This window comes from Elephas maximus, chromosome 16 (genome assembly GCF_024166365.1).
Source record: "Elephas maximus indicus isolate mEleMax1 chromosome 16, mEleMax1 primary haplotype, whole genome shotgun sequence".
In the NCBI taxonomy this organism is placed as follows: Eukaryota; Metazoa; Chordata; class Mammalia; order Proboscidea; family Elephantidae; genus Elephas; species Elephas maximus.
Genome location: NC_064834.1, coordinates 18815123 through 18834992, shown reverse-complemented (window position 1 = coordinate 18834992; position 19870 = coordinate 18815123). Strand labels below are relative to the sequence as shown.

The 19870-nt window shown below is 36.7% G+C and overlaps 1 protein-coding gene across 2 annotated transcripts in view; it reads left to right on the top strand.

The window, feature by feature from the left end:
• VPS26A (VPS26 retromer complex component A) overlaps nt 1-19870 on the top strand; it is a 29944-nt gene extending 10074 nt beyond the window's left edge. The window contains exons 3-9 of one of the 2 annotated variants that reach the window (XM_049855398.1): nt 4366-4441; nt 5589-5745; nt 9444-9608; nt 12288-12394; nt 13803-13871; nt 15661-15803; nt 17875-19870. In XM_049855398.1, the coding sequence (XP_049711355.1) occupies nt 4366-4441; nt 5589-5745; nt 9444-9608; nt 12288-12394; nt 13803-13871; nt 15661-15803; nt 17875-17988 (831 nt within the window). In that variant the 3' untranslated portion in view covers nt 17989-19870. The remainder of the gene's footprint in view (nt 1-4365; nt 4442-5588; nt 5746-9443; nt 9609-12287; nt 12395-13802; nt 13872-15660; nt 15804-17874) is intronic. The other variant, XM_049855397.1, reaches the window with a different exon arrangement.

The following is a 19870-nucleotide window of genomic DNA, read 5'->3' as shown; positions in this document are numbered from 1 at the left end:
GGCAAGAGAGAGTCCTAGCATGAGAGAAGTCGGTTTTTTATAGCCTAATTTTGGGAGTGACACACCCTATTGCTTCTGCCTGGTTCTACTCATTGGAAACAAGTGATTAGGTCCAGCCTACACTCAAGGGGAGGAGATTATACAAAGGCCTCAGTACCAGGAGGGGGGCATCATCGTAGAAGGCTGCCTACCACAGGGGGTCCTCTGTAAATGAACATTTTCATAATAAAATATTTGGGGAAATTAAAAAAAAAAATATGTGTGGTGGTGTATTTTATCATGGAGTGTGTAATGTCTGGTTTTCTTACTCTTTCTATCTCTTGTTTTTTGCACCTATTGATGCTCAGAACCTAGGTTTAATTCATTGGGGGTTACAAAAGGCTCATATTTTAAATTCTATCATTTTGTTTTTATTCATCAGATGGAATACTTTTATAAAGAGATGCTACTCATATGTTGTTTTATTACCTAATGGTACAGTTCATATAGGAAGGAAAGGAAAAGCTTTACTCTTTCCCCCTTTGCAGTTTTTAAAATAGTAAATCATTTATTTGCTTATTTTAATAATTTATATTTTGTTGAGAATATACACAGCAAAGCATACACCAATTCAACAATTTGTACATGTACATTTCGGTGACACTGATTACATTCTTCAAGTTGTGCAGCCATTCTCGCCCTCCTTTTCCAAATTGTTCATAGTGTGTTTTTTTTAAATAGCATTATGTATTCCGGATTTAAACATACTTGATAAATTTTAATATATTTGCAAATATTATCCTTATCAAAGCTCCAGTGGTCCCATGTTGGGCTGGCTGAAACTTCTCCATTGTATTAGTTTTCTGTTACTGCCTAACAGATCATCACAAACTTAGCAACTTAACACAAATTTATTGTCTCACAATTCCTGTGTGTCAGGAGTTTGGTATGGATTAGCTGCGCTCTCTGTTCAGGGGGTCGCCAGGCCTAAACCAAGGCGTTGGCGGAGGGTGCTGCAGGGTCATCTGAGGTTCAGGGTCTTTTTCCAAGCTCACTGGTTTTTGGCGGAAGTCATTTCCTTGTGGCTCTAGGACTGAGGTCCCCATTTTCTTGCTAGCAGTTAGCTGGGGACTGCTCTCAACTCGAGAGGCTAGCCTCAGGTCCTCGCCACACAGGCCCTTCTCTCACCACAAGGTAGTTTGCCTTGTCTTCAAGGCCAGCAGGAGAGCATTTCTCTGACGCTTCACCTTCTTTTAAAAGGGCTTATACTTGATTACATGCCATAAAATTCACCCTATTAAAGTGTACATTTCAGTGGTTTTTAGTATATTCACAAGGTTGTACAATTTCAAAACACTTTCATCGCCCCCCCAAAAAATCCCTATATTTCTGTATATTTTTGAGACGGTCATATTTATAACTTTCCTTACCTAGTATGTTAAAAAAACGTTTACTTGTCATTAAGTTTTTCCTCTTCACTAGCTTTTTTATTAGCTTTTCAAATGCTTGGCCTATCAAATGTTCAGCAACTCATCAGAGGGCTTGAGTATTAGTAGTAATCTGAAGTATTAATTTCAGAGGGTGTTTTCAATTTAATATTAAAATTCTTGTTTGTCCACAGCTTAATTTTGAGTTCTGCTCTTGTTTTTCAATCCAAATTTATAATGAAGTACAGAAAGTAAAAACTCACTCGGAATGGAGGAGAGGATATCTGTCCTTTAAGTTATGCAATTTCCAGATGGCAACTTTAGGAAGAAATAATTTTTCTCCTGCATTGCGTTTTCATGTGAAAATAATCCGTTCTTGTCAAACTATAGGTATTGCTGAGAAAATTATTCCTTTTATAAATACGTATTAGCTACTGTCACAGTTGGAGCCCTGGTGGCGTAGTGCTTAGTGGTTAAGGGCTCAGGATGTTAACGTAATGGTCATCAGTTCAAATTCACCAGCCACTCCTTGGAAACCCTGTGGGACAGTTCTACTCTGTCCTATAGGGTCGCTATGAGTCAGAATTGACTGACAGCAATGGGTTTAACGGGTTTACTGTCACAGCAGACAGAGAATAAGAATACTTCTTACTGGATCTCTTTAAAGAGTAGTATTTTGTAATTAAGATAGTCGGTAATTGATTTAAAGTGATATTTTAGAAATCAACTTTTACTGTTTTCTACTTCCATTTATAAAAGCATTTTTATTATTTGACTTCAGAAAGGAGCTAGATTGGCCTCTGAAAAGTAAAAAACCTTGAGGTAGTTATACTAGTGCCAAGCCATTCACAGTGAACTCTGCATCTGTTCCCCGTGGCAGAAGAGAATAAAGGCATGTGCTCAGTCTGAGGTTGTAGGATTTTAGGTATTTCAACAAGGAGTATTTTCATAGTATCTTTCATCAACATGGATATGAATCATGCTCTCTGATAGCAGTTGGAAACTAATCTTGGATAACCATCAGATCCAGCAACAATGATGTACAAATACCTTGGTACCTCACTAAAAAGGACCCTATCGATGGCTTATAGTAATTGGTACCACATGTTTGTCTTAATCCACAGGAACGTCACTCCTTGAAGACAGCATTGTTGGAGACAAGTATATAGCATTGTATCAAAACAAGTTTGATAGGGCCTTGAATGTATTTTATATATTCAGCTTTCCTAAATTGTTTTCATGGCCTATTAAATATATTTGCATATTTGCAAATATCTCCACACAAATTATTTAATAATAGCAAAGGAAAAAGTAGTGACTTTTCAGTGGAGAGCCCTGGAGGATCCCCTTAACTAGGTTACCATCAACAACGTTGGATAAACTGATATGCTTTCTAATATGGTCACATTGAGGACACAGCTGCCCTATGGTGGTTTTCTTGCCAAAAACATGTAACCTGAATTGTGGTTAAAACATCAGACACAGCCATTTCCAGACAAATAAAGACATTCTCAAAAACCAGCTGAGAAATAGACATTTTAAAAGATAGACTGTTTTGTGTGTGCTTTATTGGTAGAAATTAGAGAACAGCTCTAGGAACCAGCTGTCTGGTCTAGGAACCAGCTGGGAGTTAGGCTTCTTTCATTTGTTGTTCAAACCTAAAATTAAGTTTGTTAGTGTGTGTGAAGCTTCTTTAAGTATTGCCTTTCTTTTTTTTTTAAACAATTTTTTTTCTGACTTCGAAAATATTAGCTGCCTGTTATAAAAAAAAAAAAAACTTGAAAATTACAGAAAACTCTAAAGAAAGCAAAAATTACCCAGAATCAGAAGTAACTGCTGTTAAGAGTGTTTACTTTCTGTAGTTTTTGAACATACACTTACGATTATACTTGTATACAGTTTTGACTTCCTTCACATAACAAATCACACACATCTTACCGTGTCATTAAAAGTTCTTGACACCATTATTTTTAAATTTTTAATAATATTTCATCATATGGATATACCACTATTTATTTACTTTGTTTTCTGAGGTATTAATTTCAAAAGCAAGTAGCTAACTCCTCATCTTGGTTACACAAGTGGAAAATAGAGAAGTGAATATTTTAATTTATATAATTTACAAACAAGTAACTGGACCTCTATTTTTATTATTCCTTGGTTTCTAGGCTCTTTTGAGAAGTACTTTTTGGGAGAAAAGCTTTGAAGAGTCATGTTGTCAATATTTCTTATAGAATAAACCGGGAAGTGTGCTTTTTTGTATGAAAAACGATTGTGTACTAGCTAATCCTTAAATGTTTGGAATTTTATTTTTAATATGTATATACTCTGCAGAAATTTTTTCTAACAAAAAATCATAAATTTAATGTTTCCATTTGGCAGGTATATGAATTGAGGGATCTTGAGATTATATATTTTTCTTCAGAAGTATGTGCAATAAATCATACTCAGAATTTAAATCTTTGGACATTACTGTTTTAAGATGAGTGACAGACTTGGCAGTATGCATTGCTTTTAAGGTTAGGATTTATAACAATATATTCTTGGTTACAAAAAGCTGAAAGTGATCTTTTAGGTCAGTTCGTGGAATTCGTGATTACCCCACATGAGAATCTGTTACTAGTCATAGAATTGTTTTTGACCAGAAAACATTTGAATATTTAAAAGTTTTCCCTTTTTTTTTAATTGAGACTTTTTATATTTTTCCACCTATAAAGATTCTTTCCTAACAGAGCAGATACTTTAAGTGTATGTGTAACCAATAGGTTCATTAGTGATTGTGTTTGAATAAATTTTACCTTCTCTCGTGCTATAAGGTCACCCTGAACTAGGTATGTGATGGTGTCCCAACTCCAATAGTGAATATCTGAAATACATATTGCATTCATCTGGAAGGAATCTACTAGTAGGCCCAACTCAGAGGACTGTTAACATCTCTTAAAATTTCATGTTTTGGCAGGTAAACCTAGCCTTTAAGCAACCTGGAAAGAGGCTAGAGCACCAAGGAATAAGAATTGAATTTGTGGGTCAAATTGGTGAGTTTTAAAATAGAATTCCTTTTTTTTTTTTGATAGCTGAAGGTGAAGAGGGTTGGATTTGGCCCTTAAGTAATTGAATTAGAACTTAGATTTGTGGAAGGAAGGAGTTGATTTTGCATAATAAAAGAGGACTTATTTTATAAACATATTAAACCTTGTTTTTTTTAACTGCATTAAATAATGTTTGAGTTACCCTGCTTTTGTTCCTGGACTTAATTACTAAAAATGAAGGACATTATGTAAACTAGCAGCCTTTGAAAAATAATTCAAGTAGATTAATTGACTTACTGAAATTTCCATCTGCCTACATTTTTCATCAGCCTCAGAATTACCAGCTTCACCTTCATTCCCCCCTTTCTAATGAGCCATGCCGTTTGCCTTCCTGACCTAGCACGTGCCTGTAGTCAGATTCACCCACCTGTCAACAGGAAATCCCATGTGGAAAGGAAAGATGTAATTTCCTCTTGCTACAGATCAACTTGTGTACAGTTCCATATGTGTATTTCAGAGACCTTTTTGATTTAGCAGGGAGTTAAACTGTATATAAATCTTTTGGTATTGTAGATTCACAAAAGAGAGAAAAGAAAGTACATGTTTTTAACACTTTACATAGGCTAGGTTTTAGTTTTCGCTTTATAAGTTTTACTGTACATTTTTAAGGTATCCAAATTAGTGAATATATGTTTATATATCCATTCTAAATGAGATTATACTCGAAGGGCAAATTATACTAATGAAATGTAATTGGTTTTAGTTTTTTCTGTATTATAGTTTTATCAAGGTAATGTATTGGCCTAAAACAAAACAACAAAACAGTGTTTGCTTTGAAGGGAGAAAGTTAAAATAATTGCTGGTAATATTTCAAAACAGCTTCATAGTGGGACAGTCCTAACTATACCAAAGGAATGAAGAATTTTTTTTAATTGGAAATTTTTATTGTGCTGTGCTACTTGGAATTTTTATGCCTAGGTAGAGCATAATAATGAGGGTAATGGAATTTCAGATGATAGCTCTAGGTTATTAAAGTAGAGACAAAGGAACTAATTCTGTTGGTAAAAATTATTTGCTTTGGAAGAAGCAGCTAGAGTTTTATTGAAATGAGTATTAAATCTCACTGGTCTTTTTGTTTTTTTAAATTTCTTAGAACTTTTCAATGACAAGAGTAATACTCATGAATTTGTAAACCTAGTGAAAGAATTGGCCTTACCTGGAGAACTGACTCAGAGCAGAAGTTATGATTTTGAATTTATGCAGGTTGAAAAGCCATATGAATCTTACATTGGTGCCAATGTCCGCTTGAGGTATGTATGTATATCAGAAACTGTAAACAGAGTTAAAACCAGGAAGTAATGGCCATTACGGGATGTCTCACTAGAATTCCAATTATAGTTCTGGACTGGCAGACTTAAAAGATTTCTGTTTTTAATGATCTGATTTTATTTATTCATTTTATTTTTTAAATAACATTGTATTTAAGGTGAGTGTTTAACACCAGATTCCCATTTAAGAATTTCTATGCACGTTATTCAGTGACATCAGCTACGTTTTTCACAATGTATCATCACTCCCATTCATTCCTTTCTAGCTGGACCATTTCCAGTACTCTAGTTTCCCTGTCCCCTTATGTTCTCATCTTTGCTTCAGGGTAGTTTTTCACCTTGTGGTCTCACATAGATGATTTTCTAAAGGAGATCATTACTCACGGGTGATACTCTTTATTTTGTGAGCCAGTCTTTTGTTTAGCTAAAAGGTGGCTTTAAGGGGATAATTTCCATATATGGTTTAAAGAGTATCTCAGGGTGATAGTCGTGGGGAGTCCTCTAGTCTCAACCAGTTCAATAAGTCTGGACTTTTTTTTTTTATTATTGTGCTTCAAGTGAAAGTTTACAAATCAAGTCAGTCTTTCATACAAAAACTTACACACACCTTACTATGTTCTCCTAGCTGTTCTCACCCTAATAAGACAGCACACTCCTTCTCTCCATCCTGTATTCCCCATGTCCTTTCAACCAGCTCCTGTCGCCCTCTGGCTTCTCATCTCGCCTCCAGACAGGAACTGCCCACCTAGTCTCATGTGTCTACTTGAGCCAAGAAGCTCCCTAGTCTGGACATTTTTAAGAATTTGAGTTCTGTTCCACATTTCTCTCCTATTCCATAAGAATCCATCTATTGTGGCCCTGATCTGAATGGTTGGTAGTGGTAGCCTGGCATCATCTAGTTCTTCTGGTCTTAAGTAGATGAGGCTGTGGTATGTGTAGACTATTAGTCCTGCAGACTGCTTTCTTCTCTGAGTCATTGGTCTCCTCCTTTCTTTTTTGTTCCGGATGAGTAGAGATCAATAGTTGTTGTCTTTGATTGCCATCCACGAGCTTTTAAGACCCCAAACACTACTCACCCCTTTGGGATGTAGAACATACACTTATGAACTGTATTATTGCCATTTAACTGAGTTGTTCAAGGAGACTACGTCCTAAGCCTTCAAACCCCGAAAACCAATCTCATGAGGTGTTTGATTATGTCTAAGAAGTATCTGTAACTGTATCCCCTATGTGATTTATTATATATGTATGGATGTACATGCATGCACATATATACCTGTACGTACATACCCCTGTAGATACTTCTGTCTGTGCACATGAAAAAAAAAAAACCCAAACCCATAGCGGTCGAGTCAATTCTGACTCATAGCAACCCTATAGGACAGAGTAGAACTGCCCCATAGAGTTTACAGGGAGCGCCTGGTAGATTTGAACTGCTGACCTTTTGGTTAGCAGCTGTAGCACTTAACCACTACGCCACCAGAGTTTCCTCTGTGCACATAAGTACCCACATATTCATACACATAAGCATGTATGCCTAGATACATATTTGTGTAACCACGTATGTATTTTTTGGTTGTTGCAAAATTATATTTGTCATAACCTTTATCAAAACTGCCCTTTTCCTTGGTGCACTTCTTAGTGAGATCATTTACCTTGGTCAAGCTCTGTGCACTTCACCTACATTTGATGCTACCTTTCCCATCACCGAAAACAGCAAGTGTCTGCTTTCTTGAGAGTGCTTCCCCTGTCTCCCCCCTCCCATCCCTGCTAGCCACCAATGAGCGTTGGTCTCTCTCTATATATCTAGTCTTGTCTTTTTATAAAAGTGCGATCTTAAATTTGTCCTTTTGATTGAGTTATTTCACTCAGCAAAATGTTCTCCAGATTCATTCGTGTTATAAGAGTTTTCAAAGATTCATCATTATCCTTTATGGTTACATAGTATTTCATTATATGTGTGTACCACATTTTGTTTATCCATTCATCTGTTGATAGGCACTTCGGTTGTTTCCATCTTTTTGCTAATGTGAGTAATGCTGCAGTGAACATAGGTGTACATATGTCAGTCCATCTCTTTTTCATTAGATCTCTAGGGTATATACCTAGGAGTGGGATTGCTGGATCATAACGTGTTTCTATTTCTAGCTTTTTGAGGAAGTGTGATAGCGTTTTCTGTAGTAGTTGTGCCATTTTACAGTCCCACCAGCAGTGGATAAGGGTTCCAGTCTCCCCACATCCTCACCACATTTGTCGTTTTCTTTTTTTTCTATCAGTGCTGTTTTTATAGGGGTAAAATGGTGTCTCATTGTAGTTTTGTTTTGCGTCTTTCTCATGGCTAATGATCCACAAGCATCTTTTTATGTGTTTGTTGGCAGATCGAATGTCCTCTTTGGTGAAGAGTCTGTTTGTGTTGTTTGCCCATTTCGTAACTGGATTGTTTGTCTTTCTGTTGTTGAGTTGTTGAAGTTTTCTATAGGTTTTAGAGATTAGACCCTTATCAGATATATCATTCTGGAAGATGTTTTTAGGAGGTCCCAGTTACCTAATGTGTCTTCTGTTTTTCATGCATTTGTAATTGTGTTTGATAATCTTTTTTTTTTTAAAACAGGTCCCATAGTTTTGTCCCTGTGTTATCTTCCAGGAACTTTATAGTTTTATAGCTTTAACGTTTAGGTCTTTGATCTGTTTTCACTTAGTCTTTGCATATGATGTGAGGTATAGAATCCTGTTTCGTTTTTCTGCATATGGGTATCCATTTTTGTCAGCACCATTTGTTAAAGAGACAGCTTCTTCCTCATTGAATGGACTTTGAGTTCTGTCAAAAGTCAGCTCCTTTGGATGGATGGATTTACTTCTGCATTTGCAATTTTCAGTTGTGTTCCGTTGGTCTGTGTGTCTGTCATTGAACCAGTACCAGGCTGTTCTGATTACTGTATAATATGTTTTTGAGTGTACAGTATATTTGAGATTGGGGAGTGTGAGGTCTCCTACTTTGTTATTCAATATTGCTGTGGTTGTTTGGGGCCTCTTTCCTTTCCATATAAAGTTGGTTATTAGTTTTTCCATTTCAGTAAAGAATGTTGGAATTTGGATTGAGATTGCCTTGTATCTGTAGATTGCTTTGGGTAGCATTGGCAGTTTTCACAATGTTAAGGGCAGACTTAAGATTTTAAAAAATTGTCTGATGTTTTGTCTGGGTAATGCTGATCTGAGGTAACAGGAGTTTTCTATCATAATAGATTTAGAGAACCCCATTACGTGAAGTTTCGGTAATACACTTCTCTCGTATGTTGTCCCTTAGGTACTTCATTTGTGGAATAAAGTGAATTACCCTCTAAATTCATTAGTTTCCCAGTATTTGGTTCTAGAAATCTCATTTAGTATATATGGTTAAGAAAAGATCTAGAGAGATTCCTTCAAGTTGGCTTGATGAGAGCCCTCAAAACTCATCTGAAAAGTGTGTACATAATTCTTAAAATTAAATTTTGTATTTTCTTCCATGGTTGGTGAGTTTTTTCTTTTTTTAATTAGAACTCTTTCATTAAGTAAATGACAGCGTAAGTTGATCCCAAAGGAAATCCAGCAGGAAAGGGAAAGTTCTGCAGTTAATGTTTGCTAATTTAAAACACTTAAATTTATAATAGGAGAATTAACTGTCCTCTCCATTAACTTCGCAGGTATTTTCTTAAAGTGACGATAGTAAGAAGACTGACAGACTTGGTAAAAGAGTATGATCTTATTGTTCACCAGCTTGCCACCTATCCTGATGTTAACAACTCTATTAAGATGGAAGTGGGCATTGAAGACTGTCTACACATAGAATTTGAATATAATAAATCAAAGTAAGTACCTTTTGCAAGCAGGTAGCTTTTAAATGTTCTGGGAAGATGAAGAAGTAAGCTTTTCAGGTCCTTATAAATTGGTGAGACTAAGGATAGAATTGACACTAATCTGGTATAAACAGACCAACAGAATCTGTGAGCTGAAGAAAACTATAGGAGTTTGTTCTGGCTTTCAGCCGGTGTAGGTGTCTTTCGTACTCTACTCCTCATCCTTCTCTGCTTGGCTGCTGTTTGTAGATGATTTCACTGTCCCGTAAGGAAGCTGAGCCCATTGTATTGGTAATACTTCATATCACTGGCTTCACATGTCTTCAGTCTAGCCATCTCTTTAAAACTAGCAAAAAAACCTTTCTTTCTGACTACATAACTAATACATTTTCATTATTGAGAATTTGGAGGATGTACAAAAGTGATAGGAAGTAAAAATACCACACATTTTTGTCTTCACCATTTAGTCATTATTAATGTATTGTTGGGAGCCCTGGTGGCACAGTGGTTAAGAGCTCAGGCTGTTAAACAGAGGGTCAGCATTTTGAATCCACCAGCTGCTCCTTAGAAACCCTGTGGGGCAGTTGTACTCTTTCTTAAAAGGTCACTGTAAGCTAGAATTGACTTGATGGCAGTGGGTTTTTTTGGTTAATGTCTTGTTGAGGAGCAGTGGTGGCACAATGGTTAAGTGCTTGGCTGCTTACTGAAAGGTTGGCAGTTCGTACCCAGCTGCTCTGTGGGAGAAAAGACCTGGTGATCTGCTTCTGTAAAAATTGCAGCCTAGGAAACCCTATGGGGCAGTTCTCCTCTGTCCTATTTGGTAGCTATGAGTCAGAATCGACTTGATGGCACACTACAATAACGTCTTGTATATCTTTCCATTGAGGGGATATATGTTTACATGTGTTGTATTTTTACAGAAATGGACTCCTTTTTTTTTTTTTTTATTACTTAATGCTTTTTGTGTGAGAATGGCATAGGACCAGGCAGTGTTGCGTTTTGTTGTACATAGGGTCATTATGAGTCAGAACTGACTCGACAGCACCTGACGACAACAACAATGCTTTTTTAAACTTTATTATAGGAAATTTCAAACATATATAAAAGCATATGAACAGTATACTGAACACTGTAATGAATCCTCATGCACCCTTCAACAAATGTCAACCCATGGTGAGATTTGCTTTATCTGTATTCATCCCCCCACTCTCCCTATAGGTTATATTGAGGCAAGTCCCAGACAGCATGTAATTTCATTCAGAAATATGTATCATTTTTAATATAACCATAATACTATTATTATATCTAAAAATTAACAATTCCTTAATATCTTTGAATATTCAGTCAGTGTTCATATTTCCCCAGTTGTCTCATAAATGTCTGTTTTTCCCACATGGTTTGCTCAAATCAGTATCCAAACAGGGTCTACACATTGCATTTGGTTGTTTGACTCATAAGTCTCTTAATTGATAGATTTTCACTTTTTTTTTTTTTTAATTTTTATTGTGCTTTACGTGAAAAGGGTCGCTATGAGTCGGAATCAACTTGATGGCACTGGGGTTTTTAAGTGAAAGTTTACAAATCAAGTCAGTCTCATACAAAAATTTATGTACACCTTGCTGTATACTGCTAGTTGCTCTCCCCTTAGAGAGACAGCACACTCCTCCTTTCCACCGTTTTTGTGTCCATTCGGCCAACTTCTGACTCCCTCTGCCCTCTCATCTCCATCTAGACAGGAGTTGCCCACATAGTAGATTTTCACTTCTTATCTGTTTCTTTAAAGTTTATGAATGTGCCCTTTTTTGTTCTCTCCCTACATTCTTCTGTTACATGGTTTTACAGTAGGTAAGGCTTTTCCAATCAAGAAATACCATAATTTAATTAGTTCCTTTTGTTTGTCCAGACTATTATTGAACATATTAGTTGTCACTTCTGGGTTTCTATCAACGAAAATGTGATACATGTGCCTTCAGAGCCTTAAACCATATTGCTGATAAAATTATCAGATAGTTTAGGACCTAAAACTTGTCACTGGAAGCCTCCCTTGAGACTGGCATAATTGATTACTCAACTCTTAGGGTATTATTTTGAGATCCAAACCTGGGAGGAGGCTAAAAAATCCTCTGGAGATTGTAGGGATTCCCAGGTTGATGACCACATCATTTCAGGGTCCCTAGGAAAGGTTTCTGGTTATTAGGTTAGGTTACAGCAACAAACTCAACCCATGGAGGTGGTCTCTGAATTCTTTCATTGTGGCCAGACAGTTTATGGCAGCTGTGCTGTTCCAGCTCTTAGAATAATGAGGACACTGAACTCTTGTGTAGCACTTGTAATGTTTAAAAATACCTTCGTGGACCAGATAAATATTGCAAGCATAAAAATCTTAATTTTCCATTCCAGTTAAGTGCTCAAGTTCTCTGAGAACTAAGTTTACGTAATAAGGACCGACAATTAATTAGGCTGAATCCTTCCCTTTGAGGCTTATTGGTTATCAAGTAAATGTTTCAGTCCTTATTTGCATAGTAAATTGATGAGCACTTTCTTGAAAGTAAGACACATTAGACAATATGGATAGTCAAATTGACATTCTTTATTACCTTAAAGATGTCTAATAAGGATTTTCAGAAGGATGTATTTCACTCTTTTTGTCTTGAAAACATTTAGTAAGTGAGGTATATTCTTTCCCTAAAGGTATCATTTAAAGGATGTGATTGTTGGAAAAATTTACTTCTTATTAGTAAGAATAAAAATCCAACATATGGAGTTACAGCTCATCAAAAAAGAGATCACAGGAATTGGTAAGTTGAAAAGAGAATTTGAATTAAATTTCCAGAATGTCATATGGTTGGAATCATATAGTATGTAGCCTTTTCACTAAGCACTAGGCGTTTAAGGCTCCCCTATGTCTCTTCATGGCTTTTTAGCTGCTTTCTTTTTATTGCTGAGTAATATTTCATCATATGGATGTATCACAGTTTGTTTATCCATTCATCTTTTTTTTTTAAGTTGAATTAAAAAAAAAGAAAAAAAACTTTATTGAAATTCCTGCAGTGAAAATCATTTTGGTATTGCAACTCTGAAACTCTCTGGCTCCATTCCCATTTTTCCCACTATTTAGCATTGATTTTGTTTGTTTGTTTTATTGAAATTTACATAACATTTTAAAGTGAACAATTTTTCTATTCCAAAATCTGTATCAATCAGGGTTCTCTAGAGAAACAGAACTAGTAGAAGATACACGAATATATATGTATGTACATATCTTCTATGTATATATAGACACTGTATATATATGGAGTGGGTACAGGGGCTGGAAATTATTTTCTGGAAATAGTTAAGCATATTAACTCATATATATATATATATATACACACACACACATTATATATATGATTTTGGGGGCAGGCAAGTCTGAAATCTGTAGGGCAGGCTACCAGGCTTGAGGCAGAATTTCTCTATTTTTCCACCTGTTACTAAAAGATTAAGTGATTTTAAGACATTAAAACCAAATTTCAGGTTATCATTTGTTTAAAAAGTAATCGTTTACTTAAACTTACTTCTGATTATAAAAATAGTTTTAGTCTAGAAAAATCTTAAATAAAAAGAAAATCATCTGTACTGACCATCCAGAACAGACTTTTGTCTGTGCATATTGGTATTTTACAACATTGGGGTCATTCTATGTATTTTGGTACACTTTTCTCACTTTTTAAACGTCCAGGTTCAAATAATTTCTCAGAGGGTGAATCCCCAAATTAAAAATTTTAAAGAATTACATAAATTTGAATTGACTCGAAGGCAGCTAACAGCAACAATGTGTGTGATTTGTTGTTTTGCCAGCGTTAAAGTTAACAACTTCCTTAAGTTGGGGTGTTGCAGAGAAAACCAGCATGCAAGAGATTATTTAATTCTGATGCCTATTGCTAGTTTGTATTTTAGCAAATGTCAGAAATGATAGCAGGCACTGAATGAAGAAGAGTCTTTTTAAACTATATATGACACCTTTGGGAAGAAGAGACCAAACCTTCAGCTGACGGATGAGTACGTTAAGTATACATCAAGAAACAGAAAAGAATGATCAACATTGTTAAAAACGGGACGATGAGCTAGCTAGTACTGAAATAACTGGAAAATAGGGAGCAGGTACAAGGCTGGAAATAATGTTCTGGAAATATTAAATGAGTACCATTTACATTATTGCACTAGGACCCAGTACCACAACAGAAACAGAAACAATCGCCAAATATGAAATAATGGACGGTGCTCCAGTAAAAGGTAACACACTGTTCAGTTACTTCTCTTGTGGTATAGGAGGTGCAGACAGCAGCATTCAAGGGAGTTTAGTTTGGAATTGTTCAGTGTGAGAGTATTTATGGTTTCTTAAAATAATTCTTATGCTGGTTCTTAAGATCACCTTTTTATAGATGGTGAGAAGACTGTAATGGTACTTCCTCATCTGAAATAAGGTTTAATTTTTCAGTTGTTTAAATTTAGAATTTAGAAGAGGTGTTTATGTACTACCCCTTCTTTCATTCTGAATGTGTAATACTTGATTGTCTTCTAATAGTTTATCTCCATAAAGCTTTTTTTTCTGATGCTGAACACAAGATGTAGTATGGTGAGCATTAATTCCTGTGGGATTGTGGTGTCCTTAGAGCCCCCTCAAAAATAAGCAGTTCCATTACTAGATCATCTTCTGTGTCTAAGACATTGAAGCCAGCATTTATCATTTTTAAATTCATGCCTTTGAATTTTTCTCAGTCTGTTAATAATTGTTTCAAAAAACAGCTAATATTTATTGAGTGCCAGCTGCAGATGAGGGAGCCCTGCTGGTGCAGTGATTAAGTGCTTGGCTGCTAACTGAAAGGCTCAAACCCAGCCAGCGGCTCTGCGGGAGAAGAGACCTGGCGATTGCTCTCCTAGCCTAGAAAACACTGTGGGGAAGTACTGCTCTGCCACATGGATTGCTATGAGTCAGAATTGACTTGGCAGCACGCAACAGCTGTAGCTGAGGCTTTGTACTCTTTGGTATTCTCCAGCTCCCTACTACCTTTTGAGTTAGGTGCTGGTGTCTCTTATTTTACAGACAAAAAAGAGATCCAGAGATGTTTAAAAAAAAAAAAAATTGCTAAAGGTGATAAAACTAATGATTGCAGAGTTGGACTTTTGAGCCCAGGCCTTTCTGACTCTGAGCCCCATATGTATATACCCTTGTGCTGTGCAACATAACTTCGTAATATAGAAGGGATAGGCCTTACATGTTTCAGGAAATAGATGTGCATGACAAAAGCATGACAAAAATACATTTCAAAAGAATACACAAATAATTACCCTTCTTAGGACATGAGAAGCCATGAGAATCTGAACATCAATCTTTTTGGCTGTGAAGGAATGTTGTCCCTCTGTACCTGCTTGTTGCTTTGGATAAATCAGTAATAGGTATTCCAGAAATTTACACACGATTAGAAACTAGGATAAACTTTGAGAAAGCAGAAAATAGCAAAATTACTTACATACCACTTACCTGCTGGGACTGTGCTAAGCACTTTACATATATTAACCTTACATATATTGTTCTTAGAGATTCCTCTGAGGAGAGTATTATTGTTATCCTCGTTTTGCAGATAAGGAACTTGAAGCAGAGAGGTGAAGTGACTTGGCCAAAGTCACACAGCCAGTAAGTGGTTGGGATTTGAATTCAGGCATTCTGGCTGTAGAGCAGTGGTTCTTATCCAGGGTCAGTTTTGCTCCCAGGAGACATTTGGCAATGTGCAGAGACATTTTTGGTTGTCACACCTGGGATGTGCTACTGGCATCTAGTAGGTAGAGGCCAGGGATGTGGCTAAACACTCTACAGTGCACCAGGCAGCCCCCACTCCCAACAGTTATCCAGCCCAGAATGTCAGTAGTTGCCGAGGCTGAGAGGCAGTGCTCCGAAGTTTTCGTTAGGCTGCATGTCACCCGAGGCACTGATGAAGCATTAGTGTGTCTTTTTGCAGTGCTTTGTCCTAGGCATCTTGTGACTACATTTAATGAAATTAAATGAAAATTACTTTTCTTCCAGGTGAATCAATTCCAATAAGACTATTTTTAGCGGGGTATGACCCAACTCCAACAATGAGAGATGTGAACAAAAAATTTTCAGTAAGGTACTTTTTGAATCTAGTCCTTGTCGATGAGGAAGACAGAAGGTACTTCAAGCAGCAGGTACGGTTCCTCCCAGGCTGGTATTTTGTTCTGTGGCAGTTTTAAAAACATCTAGAAAGCACTCACTTTTCTAAGCTTTATTGCACTGGGCTATAAATAAGTATAAGGATATGGTAAGGAAGTAGGCGAGAATGGAATCCTGTTGTGACAGGTCCCTCCCTAATTGTCCTACAGGACTCCTGAATGGGGTTTAATTTGGCAGGAGTTTTCTTTTAAAAGTTTTTTTTTTAAATAATAAAAACAATATCTGCTTTTTGTTTTTTAAAAAAAAATGCGGTCAATAAAGAACAGAGGATGAAGTAAAAGTCTCCGGAAAATCCACCACCACTCACTTGATTCGTTTTCCAGAAGAGTTGTTTTTTGTTTTTCTACTAAGTGTCTTGAATGTGTGTCCCTTGTGAGCACAGAGAGACCTCCATTACCACTTTCTAATGGGTACATAGTACCATGTGTACTTGATGCATTTTTTCATTTACACTTTTCCTTTCTTAAGCAATTGTTATAAATGTCCATGAGATGACCCAGTTCTAATACTTTTTCATCTAAAGTGTTCATCATAAACCTTGTTTTCATATGAACATCAATTAAAAGCCTTAGGTGAATTTTGAATTAAGACTGATTAGAATGGGGTTTTATGTTCTGAATTAGATCGATAAATATTTGAATGTCAAATATTTGTGTTCAAAGTGAAGAATACAGAACTATTTTTTGTAAACATGGTCTATCCTCAAGGTTCTCACTTTGCAGATGGGGGGAAATAAAAACAATTATATAAGTTAATTAACAGAGTTAAATAAGTTTGACAGTCATTTAGAAGAGACAACACTTAGTCCAGCAATCTTGCCATAATGCTGTATAATTTAAACATAAGAAACTTATAATTTCAGAATAAATGACATGAAATTTACAATTTCGCCATCAATTCTATTATGGCAGCACTGTTGGAGTAAGTGTATTGCTTCCCATGGGCTCACATGTTTAGTCTGGTACGTGGGTTTAAAACAGCCAGTCATGATTCGACGAAGCAAATTACAGAAATTGAGAAGAGATTTCAGGATGGATAGGTTAAAATTTAGATAGGCAGAGGCATAGGGATTTGAAGAATATATAGGGCAAGAGGCTGGGCAAGTTTATCTGGAGTGCATGAGAGGTACAGAGTAACTCAGTTTGGCTGGTGGAGGAGGGAGGTGTAGCTATGGAAGGGGTAACATTGGTAAATTAGATAAAGGTTTTAGAAGGCCATGAATGCCTGGATGGAGATTTATCCTGGAGGCACTGAGAACTGTTGAAGAGCAATCCAAGCAGTGTCTTAGGAAGATCAATCTGGCGGTGAGGCATTGGTGGGTCAGTGGTAGAATTCCCAGCTTCCCTCAGGTTCGATTCCCAGCCAGTACACCTTATGCACAGTCACCACCCATGTGTCAGTGGAGGCCTGTGTGTTGCTGTGATGCTGAACAGGAGCTTCCAGGCTAAGATGGACTAGGAGGAAAATCAGATCTTTCAGACTGTCTACGTCTGAAAATCAGCCAGTGGGAATCCTGTGAATCACAATAGTTCAGTCTACAACTGCTCATAGGAATGGCGCAAGGCCGGGCAACGTTTTCCATCATGTATAGGGTCGCCACGAGCCTGAGCTGGGGGCCGACTCATTGGGAGCTCACAACAACAGTCTGGTGGGGCTATGAAGAAAGGAGCCTTAGGCAAGGGAGGCAGAACCATCTACCAAGAAGCTATTTTAATATCTAAGGTTGAAGTGACAAGGGCCTCAATGAGGGCAGTGGAACAGAAACCAAAAGACTTTTTTTGAGAAATGTTTTAAATCAGTTAATAGCTAGGATTTTGTGCTGGTTGGGTTAAGGCGGTGATGTGCTGGTCTGGGGAACAGGGAAGGCAGAAGAGGCAGTCTAGGATTAGAACTGGAAGAAAGTGGGTCAGTTAGGAAGGAGGAGGACTTTTGGAGAGAAGAATTCAATTCTGTTGCGGTTAAAATTGAGGTGGTCTGTCTAAGGTGAAAATTTAAGGCGTAACACGAGACCGTTCATTTGTTGCTATTTTGCATTTATTTTACTAGGAGATCATTTTATGGCGAAAAGCTCCAGAAAAACTGAGGAAGCAGAGAACCAACTTTCACCAGCGATTCGAATCTCCAGAATCACAGGCATCTGCTGAACAGCCGGAAATGTGAACTGAAAGGAGAAGACAAAACAGAATGCCCTCCCGAAACTGCTGAGATTCAGTTCAGCGGGTTAAAGGTGGCTGCAGTGTGTAGGGGGAGAAAAGGCCAAAACTCCATTTGTAATAGTCTTCCTTTATCTTACAGTGCTGCATTTATTTTATGATATAACTAAATATTGTTCATGTATATACATTTTTAAAAATGTGCTTTCTTTTAAACACTGGAATTTTCTTAAGCTGCCTTTTTTTTTTTTTTACTGCTCTCTTTGATTTGATAAGCACTCAGATATGCATAAGCATAGGCATTAAAGATTTTCCTGTGAATAGGCTGATATTTGTAATTTTGCTTTCTTTCTGCATAGTATTGATTATCAGTCTTTTTCTTCTCCCTTTTGATGCTAATTCGCTACATGCAAAAATTTAAATATTTGTGTTCGAATAAAATTAGAAAACCTGAGTGGCCCTTACATCCTGCAAAGTTGTAAAACCTGGCATATCTTTTTTTTGGAGAACTACATTTACGTGTTTAATGTGTATTTGAGAAATACGTAGGGAGTGTTTCACTGTAGGTGCTTCTGAGTCTACCATTCAGTGGCTTCCTAAATTTGTATCCTCTTTGAAGTCTTCTGTGGTATGAATATTTATTGTTTTTCAAGGGATTATGTAGCATGTCATTGTGGCGGCCTTACTCTTTTTTTTGTGGGGGAGGGGACACATATTAAGTAACTATTTTGCTACTTTCCAGCAGTACCACTGTGTGTGTTTCCTGCAATGTGTAGTTGACCCTGTGTTGGCATTTTTGAATTTGTTAAAATTATAATTTTTCTGTAAGTACTTTGACATGTGTACCCCTTTTTTAAATGTAAGGAGTCTTTTCGCCACATATACACAAATACGTTATCTTGACCTCAAAAATGTATTCTCTTCACTTTTCAGGGGAAATTTTTGCAATGGGAGACTCAGCAGGACCTGTGAAACACACAGTTACCCAGATCTGGACAATTTCCTGTTTGTTAAACTGGAACTTTGGCTAGTTCACACTAAAACTTAAACCTCACGCACTCTTTTTAGTTTTTTTAAACATTGAATTCAGTTCACTTGTTCAGTGTCTCTAAAACAGGCTGCAGTCATCTGTTCACATGCATGGGGTCTGATACACTAAATGTGGGGTGTAGGTACCAAAATGAAGCCTGCTTTGTGGAAACTACTTTCACTTATGGTTTTTGTACCAATATTTTTTATACACTTCAGTGCAGATCTTGTCAGTTAACCTTACTTTATGAGTAAGCTAAGTAACCCCAACTGCTTTCTTTAAACCTGTTTACTATTAGGGCACTTTGATAAAAAGAGCAGTAACCAACTTCTTTACTGGTGAAAGGTTCCATGTACCACGTGCTTGAGCGTCCATTTTACATGTGGGTATCTGTGAGTGGTAATGTTTTCCTTCATGTAAGTGCCTGTTTAGAGTTTCAAAATTTTAAAAATGCCAGATATTTTCATGGTCACTTGCATGTAGTAATCTAGAAATATTCAAAGAAATTTTGAAAATCAGTTGTATTTAACCAGCCTCAAATTGTGCAGCCATGATGTACAATAAAGAATTTGAAACATACTGAGCTTGCTTTTTCAGTGATTAAAATAGCTCTGTTCTCAAATTTGTTCACATTGTCAGATCATTGCTGAAGACAGGACTGTTCTGTGGTTTAGGAAGCACGATTACGATGATGAGGTTTTTATAAAAGTTACCTGTTTCAATTTTAAATGGTCAGCTGGCTTAACAACACTGTCCGTACACAGGATGTTTATTCATTTTTGCTTGAAACTTTCTGCTGCATAACCAATTTGAAAAATAAAATGGTAGTTTAATATTTGGTGATTTGAGTCAAAAGTCT